At 41.1% G+C, this 26,245-nt stretch overlaps 1 protein-coding gene across 2 annotated transcripts; it reads right to left on the reverse strand.

The window, feature by feature from the left end:
• Positions 1-420: 420 nt before the first annotated feature.
• fbxo30a (F-box protein 30a) lies at positions 421-25,991 on the reverse strand. 2 transcript variants are annotated; one of them, XM_060852206.1, is made up of 3 exons: positions 25,929-25,991; positions 15,308-17,447; positions 421-3,438 (listed from the first exon to the last, which is right to left on the reverse strand). In XM_060852206.1, the coding sequence occupies exons 2-3, from the start codon at positions 17,429-17,431 to the stop codon at positions 3,235-3,237; spliced, it is 2,328 nt and encodes a 775-aa protein (XP_060708189.1). In that variant the 5' UTR covers positions 17,432-17,447; positions 25,929-25,991; the 3' UTR covers positions 421-3,234. The 2 variants fall into 2 exon arrangements, with proteins under 2 accessions (XP_060708189.1, XP_060708199.1); XM_060852216.1 differs by having other exon boundaries at positions 3,310-3,438; positions 15,313-17,447.
• Between the last annotated feature and the right edge of the window lie 254 nt (positions 25,992-26,245).

Consider the following 26,245-nt stretch of genomic DNA (forward strand, 5'->3'; position numbering starts at 1 on the left):
CTAGAGACAGTCGCGAGCGGTTAGGATTTATTTATTCATTTGATAGATTTCTTTCAGAATGGTCACATTTTGGGATAAAGTGTATGAGTAGTTGGAGACATGAAGTCTGGCTTTGTGCCACTGGTTTCCAAAATTTCCCACCATATTTTTCACTGACCTTACACAGAACAGAGTACCAGGCATAAACTGTCAACAACAACATTATCATTGCATTGCTGTAATGCAGAAAGAGAATTGGATGAACCTTGGTACATTTTTGTTCAGCAATTTCAGAAAAATAGGAATTTGTGGCTAAATGAGCAAATCTATGATTACTGTCCCCACTTCCATCCCTCCAATGGTTCAATTTATCATGCTCAAAAACCTACAAAAATTCAATTCTCATGCAACCTTTGCAACACAAAATACAAACAAACAGTCTTTCAGTAGTTAATAAAAATGTCAAGTTCTTTTTATTAGAATTCTTGTAGTTTAAAATGAAATCAAACATTTAGTACAAAAGCTCAATATCGTGCATCATTGAAAGACCAGCAGAGTGGGGAAAAGGTCCTCCCAACACAAACTCCTGCATAACTGAACCTCAGAATGTTGAAAAGAGAAATCTACTTTTTTTTTACATTAAAGTAGAGACTCCTTTGATCTTCATTGTGGTTTCAGAGAATTTTATGCAATCTTTCACTGCTTTTAATTCTCATACTTGAAAGCAGAAAATACACATGTTTCTGACAAGATTAAAAAAATACTAACTAATAATGTAATAATTAGATATGAGTAGACCAGTGTACTGTTTAAGTGAATGGTAATGAATATGAACTCTTAGTGAAGCAAAGTTTCATTCCTGGAGCATAATAAAAACTATTGGAACCAAATGACACATTTATTGGTAAATGAAGCAACTGCAGAAAAGGGGGAAGAGATCAAATGATCTTCAGTGGAACTGAGTGTATACTTGAAGTTGCAGCAACAAAATGCATTCATATTGAATAGAGTTTAATGAAGTTGTAATAAATGCAACATTTAATTGACATGTAGATATCTCCACACAAATTAAAACAAATACACAAGTGCACAACTTTAAATTATGCATTCTGTTGCATTGCTGTCTGGACTTCAATGCTTTGCATTTTTAGCATTTGTTCTGTTTTCTTCTTCTGACAGGTTAAACCTTCAGTATAAAGCATCCCACTGGTTCCATGCCCACAGCCAGGAACTCCCATTGATTTGAGTGCACAGCCAAATGTGCCAGCTGCTTAGACATTCAGAAGCCAGGACAAATACTAGTTACAACCAAAGCCAAGGGCACCAGTTGGTTAGATACCCAGAGCCAAGGGCAGTCACTGGGTAGATACCTAGATCCTAGACACCTAGAACCAAGAGCAAGCAAACTGACACTGGCCTTTTTTTTTATTTCTGGTGTCTATGATGTTCCAGAAACATTACCCCTCCACACCTCAAATAAATGGGAATCAAACATTTACCTGTGGCACAGTGTGAAACTCCCAAACACAGCAGCACCATTTCAAACAATAATTTTCATTGTGTTTACTGTGCTATACAATATTTGATTTTAAACACCTGCTGCGTCAACACAGGTCTCAATTTTTACATTTGGATCTCACTACCTGCCAATTCCGTGTTGGAACTATACTACCATTTTCTTCTGAGAAGCCAGTAGAAAAACATTCAGGCAACAGATACTGATATCCAACAGATTCTCATTTCACATCACTTTACAAATGATTCAAAATCAAAATAAATTAATTAGTGTTCTTAAAGACCAGCTCAGAGTTTTCCCATTTAGTTGTCTTAACATGTGCGAACTTGAAGCACATATTTTATATAGGTCTGTAAACAGATGTTAGCACTAAGCTACACACAGCATTTTCTTCAAAGTCTGTTTCATTTTAAACTTTAAGACAACATGTTAAGGGAAAACACAGTTAGACTCAAATTTCTACATTTAGCAGCAGTATTTTGTTTACAGCACAAGGGGAATCCATGAATATTCTGATAAACAAAGCCTTTAAAATTGGATAAACTAGCTTTCCACAACAATCCCGCACTCTTGATATCGTTCCGTCAGTGTTTTAAAATCAATAAAGTGCGGTGAAAAGGCATTACACTTGATTGTGAGATCACATCAACACATTACATGATCAGAGTTTTAAATGCCGAGGCTGAAGGCTAAGATATTCAAATCTATTTTTGGCGCTAAATGCGTAAACAAAAACACACACAATCACTCCCTTAATAAAGCATTCTAAAGTCGGAGGTACGAATTATATTAAAAAAAGTGAAACTAAAAAGTAAAAAGTTGCTTTGGTAACTGAGTGCTAAGCCTCCAAACTGATACCTGTTCCTTGCATCTGGGGGGAGTTTAGGTTCAGTAACGTGGATGGATTCACAAAGCACAGCCTTTCATTTGGCAGACTGAAACAGCCCTCTTAGATTTAGTTTCAAAGCAAGTTGCTCATTTCCCCATTCAACATCATAGGTAACACACACAAAGGCAGAGAGTTGGAAAGAGGAGAGGGTGAGAAACTATGTGAACAATGATGAATTTCAAATATTGGTGATCAAATTAATAAAATGAGGCTGTAAAACTAAAGTGCTAAAAGTGGCAAAATTGTACAGTGTGAATCCACTGCACTGCGGCATTTTTGCTTTTGATGAGTGTGAGGTATAGTATTGCTTTGCAGCAGCTAGCTTACTGATGTAACGTAGACAAATAACTCCTCTAACCTCAGAGTGAGCTCGAGTTGTGATTCAAACAAACAAGAAGCATCTCGTTCATTATTCCACAAAAGTTGAGCATCTTTGAGTCACCAAGTAACGGCAGAACATTGCCGCATTTTGATGAGGATTTTGTCACAATCAATGTCTCTTTGTATCTACAACATTCACAATATGATTATTCGGGGTCTAGGAGTGGTGAGAAGAGGGGAGGGATGGAGGGTGAAGCTAGATATATTTTTTCCAATAAAGGCCAGATCCATGCAAGAAAACTATATGTACAAATGGAAGACTCCAATAGGGGGAAGATTTCGTCCACAAAAATATCCATCCATTCAATATGCCTGTCATCAAGGCGCTTTTCTTTGCCTTGAGCATGCCTGCACAGGTACTGAACTACAAAAATAAATCTCACATCAAAGCAAAATATATCATATACAAAGTGACAGACCACATTTAAGATTAGAATGTTTTGCAGTACATTGTCAGTGTCCAAACAGATTAAAGAACTGGTTTTAGGACAGAACGCAATGGACGGCCCGCTTTAGTAAGCTCCCGTGTCACACACATGCAAGGCAATGGGACAGCCTCCCCGGTCCTCTCCACTGTGTTGTAGCGACAGTATTTTAGATGATCAGCCATGCTGGCAATGTCTGCAAACTTCCACTCTTTAACTGTGCCGAAGGCAGTGCTGAATCGCCAGGCCTGTAAGACAGAAATGTCACATATTTCATAAAATGCTGTACAATTAACAGGCATGCTCGGGGGGGAGGGGGGGGGGGGGGGGGGGGGGGGGGGGGGGGGGGGGGGGGGAGAGAAGAGAGGAGGAGAAGGAGAAGAAAGGAGGCACTCAATAAGCAAGAGAACAAATACTTTGCATTTCTTCCAACTATTTGCTGCGCAGCAGCAGAGCTGTACCACTGGCACTGATTGCCACAGCATCAAGTTTGTGTTTAACTTCAGAATCAAAGATTAAATATGTGACCCATTAAAAGGAAAATAAGCTTGAAAGTGCAGTCAATTAGTCTACAGTCCATTAGACTTCGAGATCAATCCATCAGCCTACAATCTATTAGAGTATGAGCTTCATAAGAGGAAAAAAGGCAGTAGAGTTAATCACAATAGGAGATTGGGAACAGGAAGAAGCTCACTGCATTACATTTGAAAAGAAGTGCACTTCAAGAAACAATCCTGCAAAGCTGTGCTGTCTTAATATCCATTAATAGGAAAGCGAATGACAAGATAGCCATCATTAACACAGCATATTGGACAACAACTTCCAGAGTCTGCACATATAATTTGGTGTGGAAATCCATAACTTATCTACATTAATCTGATCCTCTACAGATTTCACTAGAACTTGCCAGTACGCTCAGCATTGCCATGTGATATGAAGTTATGAAGGATATGAAGTTGCTGTACTACCCATCAGCAGTGGTGAGGGCACCTGTCTGACAGGCCACTAAGGAAGGCATGTTTTGCCTTTTTTTTAAAACAACCATTCGCCTCCTTAATGTCCTAAGCTCCCTGGAGTACATGTTTAGAGAGCCTGACCTATTCTCAGACTGGTTAGGAAACTACAAGATCAGGCAATGCAGCAGATCTTACAGGGCTGCTACTCCACTTTAAAAGAGCAATGAGCTGTTTTCATTACCTATAAAAATATTCTGAGATTGTTAGGACAATATAGAGTTGGGAAATGAGAACAATGAAGTGTGATGTGCTACAGTTTGGAAGGAAAAGCACCAAATGGAAGATATGAAATGTCTGCACAAACCTACAGTTCCAACTAAATTAAGTGGGATCCTGCAAGTTGAGCATTCTTACAATATGCCCATTAGTTAGAATGCTTCCATCACATTTTAAATTGAAACATTCTTTGCTCTGTAATTTGCTGGCTGTTAACAGATAACAGTATAACAAAGGTGCACTTATATCAAATATAAAATTGCAAATTCATTGACTGCACATTGTTCTTTTAAAAGACAGCTTTTAAAATGGCTGAAACAAATCTGCAGCATTGCATGATCATAGTATCACAGTGAGACAGAAGCAAAGATCTCTTAGCAATACCAAACATCTTCCAACCTCATCAAAATCCAGGATGGATCATTCAGGAATAATAATTGGGGACATTCAAAAAATTAATCATCACAATATGAAACAGAAGGATACGTGGGGGATCTAATTGAAACATACAGAAGAATACGGAATGGCCTGGACAGAGTAGATGTTGGGAAGATGTTGACAGTAGAGACTAAGACCCAAGGGCACAACCTTAGAGTAAAGGGAAGACCTTTGAGAATGGAAATAAGGAGAAACTTCTTCATCCACAGAGTGATGAATCTATGGAATTCACAGCCACAGAAGGTTGTGGAGGCCAGATCATTGAGTATATTTTTGACTGAGATAGATAGGTTCTTGAGTATTAAGGGGATCAAGGTTACAGGGAGAACTGGGAGAATGGAGATTGAATGGCAAAGCAGGCTTGATGGGTTGAATGGCCTAATTTGTGCTCCTATGTATTATGGAAAAAATGGCTAAAGGAAAACAAGTGACACACGAGCTAGTCATCGATACCTTTTAGAATATGCATCCAAAATGGAGAGATAAATTATTTTGTGTAAATATTTACATTTAGAATTGGTCACAGAATATGCAAAGTCTGTCTCTCTCTCTCTCTCACACACACTCTAAAAGCTCTCAAATTTGAACCTTGTTTGTGACTTGAACTACACACAAAACCAGCTCATTGCAAACAGAATTTTAAAGAAAGATTTGAAGATGAAATTAAAAAATACCAAGCACTATTGTAGAAAATGAGTTCTTCAGCTAAGAACCAAACATCAAGAAAAACGGTAAATTCTAACTGACTTTACTGCTTTTATCTGCATTTTTCTTACTTGGCCAAGTTTAACATCCAACAGTGTGAAGTCTGAGTGCGGTGTGTTTGCAAGCATTAATAAGAAGTAGGTCTTATTTATACATTGTTAACATTTAATTTTTTTAAAAATCAGAATGAGTTTTTAAACAATAAAGCTTATTCCTACATGTTTAATTCAAGAATACCTCTCAGCTTACTTCTCACAAGAGTGCATGCATTAAAGTACTAATGAATTGACAATCACCCTTGCAAAAACTCAGTGTTGTGGTGAAATGGTGGTAGGAAGAGTAGTAAGAGTAGAGAGAGTGATGCGAGAAAACCACAGCAGGTCAGGCTGATACCTGAAACGTCAATTCTCCTGCTCCTCGGATGCTGCTTGACCTGCTGTGCTTTTCCAGCGCCACACTCTCAACTCTGATCTCCAGCATCTGCAGTCCTCACTTTCTCCTAGGAACAGTAGTAAACCAGGCTCTTTTTCCTCACCTGATTGTAACAGCAACATGGTGGTGGCAATGGACATCTGCATTCAACCAACAGTCTCTCTCCTTAATCAAATCAGATTTAAGGATGGATAAAGAGAAAGGAATCATGGAAGAAAACCAAATAAATTCTAATCAAAGCAGGTACAGAAAGAAAAATAGAGGGAAAGATTGCATTGACAGAGGTAAAAGATACAGAAAGGAAACAAAATGTAAAATGCTTAATTTTGAAGTTTAAAATGTTTAGCAATTTACTACCCTCAGGCATGAGATTCCACTTTAAACTATTCCTCTTCTAAACCAGCAAGTAGACATAACAGTGAAGACATTACAGCATTTACACAGATTCCAAACAATTCATCCAAGAGTATCTGGGTGCTCTTGTACATGAAATACTAAATGTTAACATGAAGGTGCAACAAGTAATTAAGACATTAAGTAATTTAAGAAGCCAAATGGAATTTGGGACTCTCTCATTAGTGGGAGGTTGAAGTTTAAAAGTAGGGAAGCCCTGGTACAACTATATATGGTGTTGGCAAGGCCATCCTTGGAGATTTTTGACCCCTGTATTCAGAAAAAGGGTATACTGGCATTGGAGGCTGTTCAAGAGAGATTCACTGAGCTGATCCCTGGAATGAAGGGATTGACTTCTCAAGAACAGCTAAATAGGTTAGGCCTTTATTCATTAGTATTTAGAAGAATGGTGTGTGTGTGTGTGTGCGCGCGCGTGTGCGTGGGGGGGGGGGGGGGGAAGTCTTGAACTGAAGGACATAGTCACAGAATAAGAGGACACTCCGTTTGAAATGAGATTGAAGGAATTTCTTTGAGAATATAATGAATGTCAGGAATTCCCTATCCTAGAGTGTTATGGAGGCTAGATTACTGGAGGTAGTTAATAAGGTGCAAGATAGATTTTTGAAATATTGGGAGATTGAGGGCTGAGCAGAGCTGGGACTTGTTGGGCCGAAGGGCCTGTTTCCACACTGTAAGCAATCTAATCAATCTAATCTAAAAAAAAGAAATGTTGATGCCTGGCTTGACCAACTATGTTAGATACCAGGGCAAGCTCAAGGGGATAAATGGTCTAGTCATGAGGGAATGAATGGACTATTAGTCTTAATTTTGGCAATGAATATGCAAATCCAGCAAGTTCTAAAATAATTAGGAAGGTTAAGGGTAAGATAGAGCCATAGATACAGCACGGACACAGACCCTAACTCGTCCGTGCCAACTAGGCATCCAAAATGAATCTAGTCTCATTTGCCAGCATTTGGTGCACATCATCCTCTGAAAATTTGGCTCTTTTAAATCTTTCTGCTCTCACATTAAACCAAGTCATCTGGTTTCGGATACCTTTACAATGGGAAAAAAAGACCTAGGCTATTCACCCGAACCATGCCCCTCATGATTTTATAGACTTCTACAAGGCTCATCCTTCAGCCTCCAATGCTCCAGGAAAGAAAGTCCCAGTCTATTCAATCTTTCCCTGTAGTTCAAACACTCTAAGCCTAGCAACATCCTTGTAAATCTTTTCTGAATCCTTTCAAGTTTAACAACATCTTTCATATAGCAGGGAAACTCAGAACTTTATGCAGTAACCCAGAGTGGCCTCATCCCAAACTCCTCTATTCAATTTAATGACCAACATAAGGCAAACATGCCAAATGCCATCTTGACCACCCTATCCGTGACTCCACTTACGAGGAACTGTGAATCCTAGATGACTTTGTTCAGCAACACTCCCCAGGACCCGACCACCGACGATATAAATCCTTCCCTTGTTTGCCTTCCCAAAATGCAACACCTCATTTATCTAAATGAACTCCATTTGCCACTCCTTGGCCCATCAGTCCATCTGATCAAGCACCCATTATACTCATACCTTTTTTCGCTGTTCACTGCACAACTAATTTTTGTCAAGATTAGAGTGGTGTTGGAAAAGCACAGCAGGTCAGACAGCATCCGATGAGCAGGAAAATCGACGTTCATCAGGGCTCCTGACCAAAACATTAAATTTGCTGCTCCTCGAATGCTGCCTGACCTGCTGTGCTTTTCCAGCACCACTCTAATCTGGACTCTAATCTCTAGCACCTGCAGTCCTCACTTTTGCCACCAATTTGTGTGTCAGCTGCAAACTTACTAACCACACCTCATCTATTCACTTTCAAATCAGTTATATGAATGATAAAAAGCTGTGATTAGTCTGGATTAAATAAAGATAGCTCATCATAGTTGACATCTAATTTTTTTTTAAGAATCCTAAGCAGTAATCACAATATTGCTCCATCCTCTGCTTGCCAGTAAGAACACTGCTGGTCACAAGCCTTAGTCTAAAAAACAAACCTTTACCACCACCCTGTCTCTTACCTTCATGCCAAATTTGCATCCAATTGGCTAGCTCTCCCTATATTCCACGTGATCCAACCTTGCTAACCAGTCTACCATACAGAGCCTTGTCAAATGCCTTGAAGTCCATACAGACAACATCTGCTGTTCTGCCTTCAATCATCTTTGTCGCCTCTTCAAAAACAAAATTCAATCAAGATAGTCACAATTTCCCACACACAAAACCATGCTGACTATCCCAAACCAGTCCTTGCCTTTCCAAATACATGTAAAGCCTGTCCTTCCAACAAATTATCTACCACTGACATCAGGCTCACCAGTCTATATAATTCCCTGGTTTTTCCTTACCAACTTTCTTAAATAATGGCACATTAGCCAACTTCCACTCTTCTGACACCTCACACATGGCTGTTGATGGTATAAGTATCTCAGCAAGGGGCCCGGTAATCACTTCCCTAGCTTCCCACAAAGTTTCGGGAATACACCTAATGGGGTCCCAGGGATTTATGTACATGTAATATGGACACTTTTCAAGACATCATTATTTTTTTCCCAAATTCTCTAGCTTCCATGTGTCTCTCCACAGTAAATACTAAACAGATACCTTGCACCAGTATCTCACCCATCTCCTGTGGTTCCACTTGTAAATGGCCTTGTTGATCTTTAAACGGGTCCTATTCTCTCCCTGGTTTCTCTTTTACCCTTAATGTATTTGTAGAACCTCTTTGGATTCTCCTTAACTCTATATGTCAAAGGTATCTCATGTCCCCTTTTTTGCCCTCCGAAGTTTATTCCTCAAGGGGTGACTCAACTGTCTACACCAGACATATGCCTACTCCTTTTTCTTGATCAAGCCCCAATTTCTCTAGTCATTCAGCATTCCCCACACCTACCAGTTTTGCCCTTCACATTAACAGGAACATGCCATCTCTGAACACTCATTATCTCATTTTTGAAGGCCTCTCACTTGCCCTTTACCTGCAAACAGCCCCTCTCAATCAATCTTTGAAAGTTCTTGCCTAATGCTACCAAAATTGGTCTTCCTTCAATTTAGACCTTTAATTTTTAGATCCAATCTATTCTTTTTTTCCATCACTATTTTAAAATAGAATTATGATCACTTATCCTAAAGTGCTCCCCCCTGCCCCCAATGACATCCCAGTTACTAGCTCTGCCTTATTTTCCCAAAGGAAGAAAAGTTTTGCTCTTTCTCTAGTCCACTTATTGAATAATTAGGTTTTCCTGTATACACTTAAATTCCTCTCCATTCAAAACCCTTAATACTATGAAAGCCCCAGTCTGTGTGGTAATCTTCATGTACATGTAGTGGGCATAACTAAAGTATTAAACAAAGGTTTTGCTTGTGTCTTCAAAAAGACTGCAGATGATGTAAAGTTTACACAGACAGGGAAGTTACAGACAAAAGAATTATAGCTGCAGATGTACGAAAAAGACTAAACTAATTTAAATATGCAAGTAGTTTGATCCAGATAGAATGTATCCCAGGATGCTGAAAGAAGCAAAGATAGAAATAGCGGAATTAGTGTCATAATCTTTCAATTCTCATTGGATACAGAAGTATAAAAGGACTGGAGGGTTGACAATATTACATCACTCTTAAAGAGGTACATATATCTCCTTCTTGATAAAAGCAAATCAGCCTAACATCTCTACTGAGGAAAGTACGGGAAGCCATTTCAGGGTAGGTTAATAAAGGAAAATCAGCATTGATTAAAGAGAAATTGTCTGACTAACTTGATTAACTTTGAAGTAGTAACAACATTAATAAATTAGTAAAGATTACAAGACATTCACCAAAGTATCGACTGAAAAATTATTAAGGAGCAGCACATAAAACAAAGAGGAATATAGCAGTATGTTTACAAAATTGGCTCAATGATATGCCAGCACTTTCTGCTTCCTATGGAAATTTTGCAGATTAGAAGGCAGTTTGCTGCGATCTTCCAAGAATCAATCTTGGTTCAACCGCTCTTAATTTTTATTTAAAATCTAGACTCTGGTATAGGGAGTATAATCAAGTTGGAAGCTCACATGAAAATAGCGATGATCAGGCTTATAGGCAGAATGATTAAATAGGCAGATGTATATAGTACATAAAGAGAGTTCTTTCAGATTTGCAGGGAAATTAAAAATTAGGACTGCTCTCTTCAGAACAGCGAAAATCTAGAAGTGACCAAATGAAGGTTATTGAGGGGAGATGTTTTGATAAGACCAGCGAGAGTACCTAGTCTTTCTTCAGCATGAACCAATAACCAGAGGTTATAGATTTATAATCATTGGCATAAGACATGGACGAAAATGAGAAGAAATCTTTTCTATTCAGTGTTATCAGGGTTCGGAACACTACCTGAAAAAAAGGTGGTGGAACTTGATTCCACATAAAACTTTGGAAGCAGGGTTCAAATTTTGAGGGATCTTGAACTTTTTCTCAAGGGATACTATTTGATATTCAGGATTATTTTTATTGTCACCAACTTATTTATTAAATGATGCAATCAGGTAAAAATATGACCACTGTACTAGTGATGTTTTTTAAGAGTTTACTGCTTTACATAAATAAGATATAAATATAAAAACAGACCATATGTACGTGTGCACGTATCCTTTGCATTTGCAAGCTATAAACTGATTATAAACAAATCCTATAATCCATTTCCAAAATAAAAATTCTAATTAGCTGGCACAAGGTAACTCATTGGGATCAAGGCTCATATCTGCAGCCCCTTCTCAAAATTACTGCAAGCAATTAGCACTCTTTAGCATTATTTAGTTTTATTCTGTTAATTTCAAGTTTATTTTGCCACAAGTGAGAGAGATGGGCAGCATAGTTGAAGATTAATTAATTTTGGAATGCTCCAGAGCCTGGACAAATATGATAGCAGGTAATATGCCATTTGGCCTGTGAACTAATTATTTATTAAAGAATGATCCTGGTATTCATTCTTAAACAGTCAGATATCATTTTAACAATAATGGTGCAGGTATCAAATTAAAAACAATTGCACACCGGAGCATCCAAAAACAGCACTACTCTTATGCTAGGAGAAAGTGAGGACTGCATATGCTGGAGGTCAGAACTGAAAAATGTGTTGCTGGAAAAGCGCAGCAGGTCAGGCAGCAAAGGAGCAGGAGAATCGACGTTTCGGGCATAAGCCCTTCTTCAGAAATGAGGAAGGTGTGCCAAGCAGGCCAAGATAAAAGGTAGGGAGGAGGGACTTGGGGGAGGGGCGTTGGGAATGCGATAGGTGGAAGGAGATTAAGGTCCTTCTTCAAAGACTGCAATTTCCCCTCAAATGTGGTTGACGATGCTATCTCCTCCACTTCCCGCTCCTCCGCCCTCTTATGCTGGCTTACACTATTTTTTCTTTTTAAAGAAAATCAAAGTATTAAATATATTGTGCATTAATTATAGGTTAATCTCATAATTCTTGTAACAATCCTGATGTAAACTCAATCTGAAACATAACTCTGAAAATGGACCAGTATCCCAAAAACCTAATTCAAATATTTTTTCATAAGAATCACAATAAACATAGAAACCTAGATCACAGATAAGGGAAAATGGAGCCCTTATCCACTCCATTTTGCTGTAATCCTTTAAATTCCTAACCCTAAAACACTTGTTCAACTCCCTCTTCAAATGATTTACGTTATCAGCAACTACAGCAGAGGGCAGCCGTAAAGGCGAATAATAGGGCACTTCTGACACACACTAGTACATTACATCTGCTTACTTTGTGCTGATCTTAAGGTCAAAGTTGTCACATGCATTGCAGAATAACTCCATGCTATGTTGCAATTCCAGTTCTGAACTGGCAACTAGTGCAGTCAACTAGGAAGTTGCGAAGTTTGCCTTTGGAGACTTTGATCTTTGCCATGAATCATCTTATATTGAGCAGCTTCCTGTCTATGTTATAACTGATTTTGATGTATTCTATGATGGCGATTCTAGCACCAGACATCATGGGTTTGTGGAGGGGCGGGAAAGTGGATGCTGAAGAGAGTTTATTACAGCATGCAGCCCTGTTTGACTCTATTAATGATTGGGAATGGATCGGAAAACTCATCACCATCTATGACACATGCAGGAATACCATGTGTGTAGTGTCAACCCATTGGAAGGAATTTTCCAAGGCAACCAAATCGCTCCATTACCTTCATGGCTGACTGAGTCAAAGGGCTTTGGCAGATCAACAAGCATACTGTACGAGGCTTGCCATTTCTCCTGGAGCTGTCTAACTATAAACACTGTCATAATCACAAGGCTGACACCTGTCGTGTTATTTGCCCAAAAGAATGTCTTGGCCATTTAACTGCATTATGTGGCTCTGTAATCAGACTTTCGGTCATGTCTGTGTGCTACCATCAGTGGGGGCTCATTTGTTGGGATGTCAGTCAGTCAGCGGAGGGAGGGAGGGAGGTCACTCACCCATCACACAGGGACAAGGGGGTTAACAAAAAAAAATTAGTGGGCGGCACGGTGGCACAGTGGTTAGCACTGCTGCCTCACAGCGCCTGAGACCCGGGTTCAATTCCCGACTCAGGCGACAGTCTGTGTGGAGTTTGCACGTTCTCCCCGTGTCTGCGTGGGTTTCCTCCGGGTGCTCCGGTTTCCTCCCACAGTCCAAAGATGTGCGGGTCAGGTGAATTGGCCATGCTAAATTGCCCGTAGTGTTAGGTAAGGGGTAAACGTAGCGATAATGGTGGGTTGCACTTCGGCGGGTCGGTGTGGACTTGTTGGGCCGAAGGGCCTGTTTCCGCACTAAGTAATCTAATCTAAGTAATCTAATCTAAAAAAATTCAGGGCAAAATGAGCAAACTTTCATCAGTCAATACACTTCATCTTTCATCACTGCATTGCAAACCATAACCTATATGAGATGTCATTTCGTGTATTCTACGAATCAACACAGCTCTCAGAAATAGCCAATGGAAAGAGGGGCAAAGCACTTTATCCATATTTTCAATCAGCCTTGGTCCATCGATAAAGCAATCAAATGGGTTACTATCAATGCTCTCTTTGATAACTCTTACACACCATTAAAAACAAATACAAATTCTTCTTTGGTGTCAAAATGTTCACTGAATTATTTCAGTCTCTGTGGCACCCTGCATGATTATAAAGATGGCTATGTTGTCCAGCTATACAAGTGAAAAGGAAGGCAATTTTGCAACAACTATGGAGGAGCCTCGTGCCTCTTCACCACCAGAAAATTTTCATAAACATCCTCCTGAACCACTCAATAAGGATGTGCTGTCATTTAATGTGCAGTTTCAGAAAAGGCCAAGGAATCACTGAGACAGTGTGTGAAGTTAGAGAGTTCCAGGAGAAACACCAAGCTTGGAACACAGAACTCTATATCACATATGCTGACATGATCAAGACTTTTGACAATTAGCCAAGAGATTTTTAGAAGCTAATGGAGACATTCAATTGCCTGGAAAAATCCAATGCAATGGTTTGAAAGTTCCATGACTGTTTCTTTGTGGAGGTCACGGAGGATAGCAAGGTGTCTGATCCATTCTCAATTAGAAATGGTGTGAAACCAGACTGCATGTCAACAGCAACTCTCTTTAGCATGTCTTCTTCCCTGTGTTTTCAGATGTTAGAATCATCATCATAGATTGAATCAACTAAATCAGGCAACTAGAGAAATGCCTAAAAGATATAGAATAGATGTGGTCCAGTAGGTTATCATAGAATCGTACAATACAGAAAAGGCTCTTCAGTCCATCAGATTTGCATTGTCAAAAACTAAACTTACATGATCCCATATAGCATTTGACCCACAGCCTTGATTATGACATTCAAGTACTCATCCAGGTACTTTTTAGAAGTATGAGGTTTCCCAGCTCAACTATTCTCCCAAGTAGTGTATTCCAGATTCCCATCACCCACTGGCTGAAAAGAAAATGCCCAAAATACTTCTAAACCTCCTGCTTACCACATTAAAATTATACTTTTCATTTCTCACACTTCAACTGCTTTCTATGTACCCAGTCCATACCCCTCAATCTTGTGCACTTCAGTCAGGTCTCCTCTCAGTCTTCTCTGCTTTAAAGCAACAAACCAGAGCTTATCCAGATTCTCTTCATAGAGGAACATCTCTATCACAGGCAGCACCCTGCTGAATCTCTTCTGTCCCTCCTCCAGTGCGATCACATCCTTCCTCTAAGTGCAGTGACCACACTGCACACAGTCCTCCAGCTGTGGCCTAACCAAAGTTCTATACAACATACCCTTCCTGCTCTTGTAGTCTGTGATACGATTATAGGCAAGTGTCCTGTATAGGTTAGCTATCATAGATCCTGTCCTGCCACCTTTAGGGATCTGCGGATTCCAATCAGCTCAAGAACCCTTTGTTCCTCTGAACTTCCTAGCATCCCGCCATTAGAGTAATTAGTAACCAGTGATTAGAAATGAAATGCCCATTGAGCCACTGTGAAGGAGGTAAACGTCCCAAGTGTCTCAAAGACCATGCAGGAAAGTTTGAATTTTGACTTAAGACAGATAACCTTCAAGAATCTAATGAATAGCCAGACTTGTTGACCAGGTGGGAGAGTTGCCGTCAGCGCAGAAATGAAAATGTTCAGTTGGGTTTTGGTCCAACGTACCTGCTGATGGGTTTTATTTTTGAAGTACAAATAATTAACTAACAAAGTGTAGATCTAGTTGTGTTTACCTCGTACAGTAAAATTTCATTAAAAACAATTTTGCGGAATGATGTGGTTAACAGGGTATGCAAAGTACTCAAACCTTAACAGTCTCTATGGAGATCAAAACAATACTATTTCTTAATTCTTATACAAAGGAAATCAAATTTAATAAAAGAAAAATACAAACCTTGCCTTTTGTTTTCCAAGAGGCCTTTCCATGAAGATCTTGCATTTTTTCCCAAAGCAGGATGACCATTCCCCGAACCTGCAACAAACTGCTGCATACATCCCTCATTAAGTGTGACACTTCTGAGAGCTGAGACAAGCTGAACCCATCTAGAAATCCAGCAATGTGCTGCAAAATCTCAAAGGGCAGTTTGCTCAATTGGTCAGCAGCCATTCCTGTGCTGGTCAACCGACTCTCATGGGTTCCTAACAACATGGCCGGAACAGATGGCTGGATTCCAAAAGACTTGAGATGGCGATCGTGAATAACTTTTGAACCCTGGGCAGATGGGCAGAACCGTCTCTGAGAATAGGTACAGCCATAATAGGCCAAAGGGCATCGATGTTCCAACCACCCATTGAGGCCAGCATGAATGTCCCCGTGCACATTCTTAAAGTGAGAAGGAAATTCGTCTCTCCTGAAAAACTGACCACATACAAAAGTGAACATTGAGCGTTGCTTTGTTTGATATCTGGTCACACACTCCAAGACCAGGTCCAGCCCAAGTGTGTGGAAAGGGCTCGGGTTCGATAGTTGAGGATTTGCGTGGTCACAAGCAGATGCGGAGGCTATCTCCCCGACTGTAGTATTGGTGGCTAATATGGCTGCTGGGAAGGAGAAAGTCTGTGTGCCCAAATCAACACGGTTTCCATCAACACTCCGGCTGTCTGAGATCCCTCTACCACTGGGAGAGTCCCCCAAACAGAACAATAAAGCAGCTGTGATCAAATCAATTCCCTGTAATTCCAGAGGATCATCATCAACCTCCAGATCTGATGTGTCAACTGCTTTGCTTTCCGTTTTCTTCCTATACCAATTCAAGTCCCCAAGATATGGCCTGCGCCCATTGTGACCTTCTAACAGTTTGAAAGTGGCAATTTTCTTCAGTGCTTGCCGCTCAGCAGATCTGTTGACTAACTTTCTCACTCCACAGGGATCAGAAGGCAAGCAGTCCTCCTGAAAACTGTCTGGATGTAACAAACTTTCCACAGTAAGTAGCTGTGCAAATACAGGTAAGAAGTGATCAGGTTCTGAAGAATTTCCATCACAATCTATGTCATTTTCATGGCAAGAACCATTCATTATCTCTTCTGCTTGCTGATCACAATTGTACGACTCCATTCCCTCCTGACCTAGGGTGTAAGCATTCACATCTGCTTTGTGAAAACCGTTACATAAGGCACTTGTTTTTAGCTGAATACATCCATCCGTGCCATCATTTGCTTCAGTCACCATGCCAGATAATTCATGAAATCCATTTTCCTCCACACACAAGTTCCAATCCCTCCAAGGCGGATCATAAGCTACAGATTCACAGTGTGCGCCACCAACTGCTCCTCCTTCCGTTGTGCTCTTGCAGGGATCATCATTGATCTCTGCAAAGTACGGTGATTTTGGTGCGTCCTCCCCAACAATCTGGACACCTCCATTCCTTTCAGATCGCTCCTCAGATAGACTCCCATTTGAGAGCTCCCCATCTTTTGTAGCATTGTTCAAGAGGTCAAGGGCCACCGCTAAAGTCCTAGTCGTTTCAACTGTGGCTCGGTACAGTTCAGTGTAAGCTTCTTCATTCACTGACAGCAAACTGCTAGAAGGGGGCTCATCCAGTGCTTCCATAGTCTCTGGGATCTTTTCCTCATTTTTTAACTGCTTGGGAGCCGAGTTCGAGGCAGTGGTCACAACCTTGAGTGATTCAAGAAGCATCCGCTGATCCTGAAGAGCTAAAGCCAAGTCCAACTGCTCTACTCCATCGCCATCTTTGCTTAAACTTTCATAGGATTTGCGGTCAGCATAGCTCACTGGCCAACGATTCCACTCCATTGTGCAGCAGACCACACTGGCAGGACAAACCTCCAAATGTTCGCTAATCTTGTTCCGTGCAATGATGAATGGGCATCCAAACGCACTATTTAAACATGGCACTCGCTCAAGAGGGCACAGTAGGCGATGTTCACCCACTTTGCATGAGTGAAAGACAGCTCCACACACCAGGGGGCAGCCAATCAAGTCACATGACACATTCATCTCTGGCCTAACCATGCAACGCCGGCTCACACAGTTCAAGCAGTGCAAATGCTGCTCCATTATGGCCTTTTCAGTCCTGGGGAAAGAAGTTCAATTAATAATATTACAATCTACATCAGCATCATTAGAACATTTCAGTATATACCCAGGAGCTGATCTTTGAGCCTGTTACACAGGAAAAGGCAAAGGTTACTCAGCCCTTGAGTCTGTTTCATAGGAACTGGATGCCAGTCAAAAGAACACAAGGATGCTATTCAACCTCTCAGATAAACAAGATACCATTCAGACCATGGAGCCAAACATCGTCAGTTTTGATCAAGCACTTTCCTCTGCCCACTGTGATGGTAATTGTCTCAAGCCCATACACTCACCTTCCCAGCAACAGGAAAGGAAGTAAGTGTTTATCACATCCTCTCCTCCCAACCCAAACCCCACCACCCCGCTTCTCACCTCTCTCCCCACCTCTCCCCACCCCCAAAAAAGACCTCAGTCACTGTGCAATGCCTTCAAGCTTCAAATTACAATTTCTGGAGATTTTAGGGCAATACAAATAGAATGGCAACCCCTATTCAAGTCATGGGTCATGGGTCATCTGTACCTTAACTCTGTCTATCTGCCTCAGTTCCACAAACCTTAGTACCTTTGTTAACAAAAAAAGAGTTTGGAAATTTTGACCTGAAGCAGTCACCCCAGTTACACTTGGAGGTTCAGTAGCTATGCCCTTCTTTTTGGGCAGGGGTTGGTACAGGGCAGTGTTTTTCAGATTTGCACAATGCTTTGTATGAAAGCATTTCCTGACATCTCCCTTGAGGGACGTGCTCAAATTTATAAGTTATGCTGCCTTGTTCTGGACATCCCACCAACCATCCTGTCCAGAGGCAAAACTTTTCTCTACTGATCCTTAACACTTCCTTACAAATCATCCTACGTCTTCACTACAACTAGCCCCTTGATAATCCTCGCAACCAGTAGTTTTTCATTTAAAATAAAGTCAATCTGTGCAAGTTTAAAAACAAGTCTACTCTCTTCCCTTCCCCCATGCTATTGGCTTACCACTTCTCTTCATTAAGCATTTAATTTCCTCCCCTTATATTCTCTTGTTCATGCTGTTATTTTGCATTGTCCTGTTCCTCATGCCCAGCATTCTCTCTCCATCTGCCAATGACTTCTTTTTCCTTGCAGACTCATTTGCTTTCCCTCCACTACGCTGCTAGCCATGTTTTGCAGGCAATGCCTTGGTGGGGCCCCACTCTACATCCTAATACACTTTGAGCACCACTGGCCTCAACTGGAACTCCAGTATCCTGAAGACAGAATTCCCTGTTCTCACAGTGTTCAAAAAACAACAGCCAGGGCTGTTAGCCTTCAAGGGCAAAAAAGAAAAGCACTAATGATTAACCTTGGATAGAGAGCAAGGATATCCACTAAGAACATAAAAACACAGAAGTGGGCCATGTGACACATTAAGCCAGTTTCACCATTCAATAAGATCGTCACTGCTGACCGTGGCTTTAACTCCACTGCCTGCCAGCCCATTATCCTCAACTTTGTAAATCAAAATCCTGTCTAACACTGCCTTGAATGCTCAATGACCCAGTCTCCACTACTCAGGGTACACAATTCCAAAGATTAATTAACAATCTATGAGACAATTACCCATTGTCTTCACCTTAAATTAGAGGGCCCTGATCCTGAAATTTTGCTCTAGAGTTCTAGATTCCTTGAGAACAGAAAACACTTTTATAAACTACCCTTGAGTCGCAGGTAGATAGGGTAGTGGTGGCGGTGTTTAGTATGCTTCCTTTTATTAGTCAGAGTAGTGAGTATGGGAGTTGGGAGCTGTACAGGACATTGCTTAGGCCATTGTTGGAATATTGCGTGCAATTCAGGTCTCCTTCCTATCAGAAGGATGTTGTAAAATTTGAAAGGGTTCAGAAAAGATTTACAAGGATGTTGCCAGGGTTGGAGGATTTGAGCTACAGGGAAAGGTTGAATAAGCTGGAGCCGTTTTCCCTGGAGTGTCGGAGGTTGAGCGGTGACTTATAGAGGTTTATAAAATCATGAGGGACATGGATAGGGTAAATAGACAAGGTCTTTTCCCTGGGGTGGGGGTGTCCAGAACTAGAAGGCATAGGTTTTGGGCAAGAGCGAAAGATATAAAAGAGGCCCAAGGGGCAACTTGTTCACACAGAGAGTAGTGCGCATATAGAATGAGCTGCCAGACAAATTGGTGGAGGCCAGCATAATTACAACATTTAAAAGGCATTTGATGGGTATATGTTTAGGAAGGGTTTGGAGCGACATGGGCCGGGTGCTGGCAAGTGGGACTAGATTGTGTTGGGATATCTGGACGAGTTGGACTGAAGGGTCTATTTCCATGCTGTACATCTCTATGACTATCTCAACAAGATCATGTTAATCTTCTAAAATCAATAGAGTATAGGCGGAATTTTTCCTCAAGATAAATTCTTCATCCGTGAGTCATCCTAGTGGGCGGCACGTTGGCACAGTGGTTAGCACTGCTGCCTCACAGCACCAGAGACCCGGGTTCAACTCCGGCCTCAGGAAACTCTCTGGAGTTTGCACATTCTCCCCGTGTCTGCCTGGGTTTCCTCCGGGTGCTCTGGTTTCCTCCCACAATCCAGAAGTGTGCAGGTTAGGTGAATTGGCCATGCTAAATTGCCCGTAGTGTTAGGGGCAGGCATAAATGTAGGGGAATGGGTCTGGGTGGGTTGTGTTTCAGCGGGTCGGTGTGGACTTGAGCCGAAGGGCCTGTTTCCACACTAAGTAATCTAATCTTCTCTGAACCATTTCCAATTCCCACCTTAAATAATGAAGTCAATGAAGATAATATGCTAGGTACGGTTTCAACAATGTCCTGTACCACTGTGGTAAGATTATTTTTACCTTCTTTCCCTTTTCATTTAAAGCCAATATTCCACATGTCTTGCTTATTTGCTATTTTCTGACTGTTATACGAGGCCCAGAACACACTGTACTGCTGAATTCCACAGGTTCTTTCCAGTTAAATAATAATCTAATTTTCTATTCTTCTCACCTAAGTAGACAACTCACATTTGATCTCCCTCTACCTATTTTTTCCCAAAACACATCCCTTTGTAGACTGTGTCCTTCAAACAATTTGCTTTCCTGCCTATCTTTGAATCAGCAGTAAATTCAGTCTCAATACACTGACTCTTCATCCAAACCATTAACCTAGGTTGAAAATAGTTGAAGCACTGATCCCTGTGGCACTCCACTAGTTAGCTTTCCAATGTGAAAATTAGCCATTTAGAGACATCGAGATATACAGCACGGAAACAGACCCTTCAGTCCAACTCATCCATGCTGACCAGATATTCTAAATGAATCTAGTCTTATTTGCCAGCATTTGACCATATCCCTTCAAACCCTTCCTATTCATGTACCCATCCAGATGCTTACCCCAACTGCTTCCAATTGGTTAGCCAGTCATTTATCCATGCTAATATATTATTCCCAACACTCAGAGTACTTGCGAAGTAAATATGTATACGACATCTGTTTTTTTCCTTTACTACCGTTATTAAACCTGCTAAGATTCTTCAGAACTTTGTTTTTATTTCTAGCCTATATCCTGCTTTCTGTTTCCCTACAGTTGTGAATGGATTTATCACTAAATGCTGGCAATGACTTGTCTGCATCTCCTGAATAACTGTCATAACCAACTACTGACCAAGAACTCTGCATTTTTCCCCAATTCTGGTCTCTTGCCCATGCCCAATTTCCATAATTACACTGGTAACTGTAACTGCAGATGCCTATGCACCAAGCTTTCAAATTACCTCCCTAAACCTCTTCAGTTCACTTTCATCCATTAAAAGCTCCTCAAGATCAAACTCTTTGAAATAGTATCAAAACTTTTCAAGAAACTTTACAAGCCTGGCAACATCTGTGAAGAGAAAACACGGTCAATATTTTTGACTCCAGTGACCCTTCTTCAGAACCATTTCATTAAAACGAAGAATTGCGGATACTGGGGATTGGAAACCAAAAAAAGGATTCTGAAACATAAACAGAAATCACTGGAGAAACTCAGCAGGCAGGCAGCATCTATGGAGAGAAAATAGATGGACTCAGTGTTAATTCAGATATCTCTCCATAAATGCTGCCTACTAAAGCTTCGCCAGGTTTTGTTTCAGATTTCCAGCATCTACTGTCCTTTGTTTAATAAAAGGGTTCTGAAGAAGGGTCACCAGACTCAAAATGTTAGTGCTGTTTATCATCTTGTTTTTGTTTAAGCATCAAACTTTGCCTAGCTACCAAAGACATGAGAAATTTACACATTAAAAAAGGTACTATATAAATAAAAGTAGTTACTTGCATAAGGAGACTGAACTGGCTGAAAACTATACTCATGATTCCATTAATGCCATCTCAATTCCAGTATTTAAGGATTAACCTATTACAATGTCAATTTGTGAACATTACAAACTGGGCTAACTAGTCGAAAGTTTTAAGAGACAACACTTCACATTCAGTCAATAAATGAGATAACAGCTGTCTATAAGCATGCTGCCAATCTTTGTATTGCTGCTTATAGGATTTCATCTTCCCTTCTTTGGCTATTTGGCACTCCAAGTTCAATTAAATATTTTGGAAATTGGAAAATGTCTCTTTTGAAAGGAACTTTCATAATATAAACTTACTACTCCAAACCTGGATAATGTCAAAAAGGGAGCTCAATGAAGATAAGACTTGATCACACCCCTGAACCCTGCTTTCACCATGATTCATGTAATCAGATTCTTAAACAAAAGTCACCTCCATTTACTGCTGACTTTTTTGTATACTAAAACTCAATTATTACTTATAGTTCATAAAATCTCCATAGACAAATTGGGTATAATACTCTTGCGCAAATCATACGTCCTCCATATAAAGCTGCAGCAGTTCCTCATTTATAGGCTGTAAGCATTGCAATATAATGTAGTCTAAAATCAATAGTGACAACAATTCTACCCCTCGAGACAAATGATCTTTCTTACAAAACTTACTGCCTATTTAAAACTCTATTTACTCAAAAATTCCCATGACTCAAAATATTCTCATGCAATGCTCAGTGATACAGTATTCAATTTGCATAGTTTGGAAATACCCATTCAGTGCTATGTTTAACCACTACTAATAATCATCAGCTAAATAGTACACTCACTTTTTGCTAGATTGTGGGCTGAGTTGTATATGAGATTATCTTAAAACAAGGGTAACTTGCATGCTCGATAAAGAAAGTCACAGTTTGTTCATCAACAACCATCAGACAGGTAAATTAGAAATTTCACAGGTCTCAGTACATTTCAAGCTGAAGCTATGTTCCACCACTCCAGACTCCTCAGGAAGAATGACCCAGGAATGTTAAACAATTCATGACCAGTGGGCAATAAACAGTCAAACCCAACATACATGGATGTCTGCAGCTGAGGAAGAAAGTGGTCAACTGGTCCCAGCACAGAAAGGTGTTGAAGTCACAACCCATCTACTTCTCATGAGTCAAAATCAAGAGCAAAGGTGGTAAAATTTCTTCATCCCTTAGGACATCAAATTTTGAACAAGAGGTTTAAGGCAGAATATACACTTTGAGCTGGAAACTCAACATTCATTTCAAGGAAACTGGTTAGCAGTTGCCTGGAATGATTATATCGGCAGCAAATGAATCAAACTATAAAAAGGAGCATGTCACTTAGTTTATTATCCTTTCCTATCTTTCCAGAAAACAGTTGAGATTGAGTTAAGCAGAATTTGCTTCGAGTACAATATGCATGTTCACTTGGCTATGGAAATATAGCAGCTTCATGCTGCACAGCTGGCCTTATCACATCAAGTGTTTCAATTCACTATCAAAAGGACAGCAAAAACCAAGTGTCAATTACTTCAAGGAGGATTCTCTCAATCACCCTTCCTCCACCACCAACCTCGTGCACCCTCCTTCTCCCCAACACACACACACATACTCTGGTGGCTACCCAGAAGTGTCAAAGCAGGTCAATCACAAACAGACTCATTTTACATCCCCTGGGTATTGGTGCCAAACAATTAGATACTGGAAGGGAGGAGCACATTTCTGAAGGCCAGAAATTCAGACTAATGTAGGAATCCCTCTGCATCAATAAAATATCAGAGAGCCAAAACTTCTAATGCTTCGCATACAACTTGCTTAACCATCCTCCTGTCACCTCCCCATTCCTGCAGAATACTTAAAGTTGTAACCGTATTCATTCTATAGAAAAGACTGAACTGGCAAGAGTATATTTAGTGCCCTATGTTAAAGCCATTACTAACGTGCCCCATCCCTTAATCTCTGTCGTTGATTGCATACCAGGATTTCTGGATATTGACTGAATGACTGATAACTGCCTACACACGGATGATACATGCTGCACAGCTAACCATGTTAACTTTTATAAAACACCTTATCCTATACTCTCACCACATATTATGTGAAGGGTGTAATGTATATAATTTTGCCCTTCATCCTTTTGTAGATCTTCTATCAATCATCCTTTCAAACAACCCTATTATAACTCTCAAATAACCTTCATAAACCCCACACTAACATCCTATCTAACCTTCAAAGTATCAAGATCAGAAGAAGTGCAAAACTTGACTTACTCTTGAGGCATTTGGATGGGTATATGAATAGGGAGGGTTTAGAGGGATATGGGCTGGGTGCTGGCAGGTGGGACTAGATTGGGTTGGGATATCTGGTCGGCATGGACAGTTGGACCGAAGGGTCTGTTTCCATACTGTACATCTCTATGACTCTATAATAGGAGGAATACTTGCCCATGAGCCTGCTTTGCAACTCAGAACAAATTGATCTGCTAACTTAACTCCACACTACCACCCATCCCCTTGTCTTTCAATTATCTGAAAGTTCAAAGGCTCTACACATTTCAGCTTTGAATTATTACATGACTTGACTAACAATAGTACCTCTGGGTACAGAATTCCAAATATTCACAGGCTTCCAAGTCAAAAACATTTTCCATATCTCTGGCCAAAAGGCCAAATTGCTGACTATGGCCAGTGCGCTAGACTCTGCAGCTAGAGGAAGCAATCTTTCAAAATCTATGCAGTCAAGCCTCTTAAGGCTGATACACATTTTAATCAGATCATCATCACTATTAAATCACACAGTGTGAACAAATCCCATCCATAAACCTTGTGATATCCACTCCCTTTAAGAACCATCACAATACCAAACCAACAGACTAATCCACATGATGCTCACTCCATACCTCAAAAAAATCACAATTTGGACATGCCAGTGTTGGACTAGGATGTACAAAGTTAAAAATCACACCACCAGGTTATAGTCCAACAGGTTTAATTGGAAGCACACTAGCTTTCGGAGCGACGCTCCTTCATCAGGTGACCACCTGATGAAGGAGCGTCGCTCCGAAAGCTAGTGTGCTTCCAATTAAACCTGTTGGACTATAACCTGGTGGTGTGATTTTTTAACTTCAAAAAATTCACCTCATTGATAAACTTACTTTATCTCAGCTACAAATCACCCCCAATAGATCTTTACCCCAACTAAAGTTCCTTCAGACCCTCCCCAACAATATCAAAATTCCTTCTGCACATCTAATTTAACCCATCTCATTTAACTCCCCGACCCTCCTCACTCTATTTAACCCAATACCCATTGTCATTAATTCCAAGTTCCTTCACATTCCATTTAAACCTACCAAGACCCTTCCATTGCCATATACACTCCCCCAAAACCATTCCATCCCATTAAACCATCCCAGTCACATCCCAATAACCCCCAACCTTTCCATCCCATTTAAGCCAAGATCCTTTCCCCCCCACTTAATGCCCAAAAGGCCCTTGCCATTCAAATTAATACCTCCTCCAGACCCTTCACATTCCAACTAAATGTCAAAATTCTTCACAGCCCATTTAAACCACCCGACAAACCCTTTCCATCTCATTAAAGTCACCCAAAGATCTTTCTCACCCTTTATAGCCCCCAGACCCTTCCCTGCCAATTTAACCCAAGATTTTTCACGTCTCATTAAAACTTCCCCTCCACCAAACCCCCTTCCCATTGGACACTCCAGAGCCTCACCTTTCTGCTTAAACCCTTCACCATCTAAAGCCCATCTTTAATTTCCACCCATGAAAATATCCAATAACTCTCCCCCTCTATTTAATGATCTGCCCCGGAAAGGTTTTTTTTCCACCCGCAGATTTCGCTCCCCTCGCCGTGGAGCTGATCTAGACACCTTCCGTTTTTTCCCGGGGCCTAGGCCTCTGTTCGCGTGATGGATTGAGCTCAGTGAAGGGACTTCGGTGGCTCCAAGCCCCCCTCCCCGGGGAGGGCAGGGGGCTGGGGCCGCTTTGGCCTCATTTTAAACAGCAGCGTCAGGCCCAGTGGCAGGCCGCCAGGGCGGCCTGAGAAGCGCCTGACAGTAACCGGGCCCGTCCCCGCTGTGGGCCTACAACCAGACAAGGACCCAGCCAGTTAATTAAGCAGCGTCGTACCAGAGCCACGGCTTCAACCTGCACTCACCCGAGACAGCAGACACTAACTTCACCAGCACCGCCGCCTGAAGCCGAGCCCGACGACAAACCCCGCCCCAAAATGGGGGCGGGCACGGCACGGCCACGTGGGCGGGGCAACGGGAGAAGGCGGGGCTTTAAGAGGTGGAGCCGATGGTGAGGGAGAGGGCGCGGTCAGTGGCCTGAAGGGGCGTGGACAATGACGTAAGTGGGCGGGGTCAGAGATGGGCCGCGCTAACAGGAGGGCAGAGATAGAAAGTGGAGCAAGACGGCTGTGGCTGGAGTAGGGACAGAACGTGGTCAAGTGTAGTAGTGGGCGAGGAGGCA

The sequence above is a fragment of the Hemiscyllium ocellatum genome, chromosome 3 (genome assembly GCF_020745735.1).
Source record: "Hemiscyllium ocellatum isolate sHemOce1 chromosome 3, sHemOce1.pat.X.cur, whole genome shotgun sequence".
NCBI lineage: Eukaryota > Metazoa > Chordata > Chondrichthyes > Orectolobiformes > Hemiscylliidae > Hemiscyllium > Hemiscyllium ocellatum.

Bases quoted from the DNA above. Each gene is read 5' to 3' on its own strand.
- fbxo30a (XM_060852206.1), bottom strand. From the start codon at position 17,431: ATGGAGCAGCATTTGCACTGCTTGAACTGTGTGAGCCGGCGTTGCATG. The intron at 3,439-15,307 runs GTTTGTATTTTT...TCTGTCTTACAG, and splicing joins CTTGGAAAACAAAAGGCAAG to GCCTGGCGATTCAGCACTGC.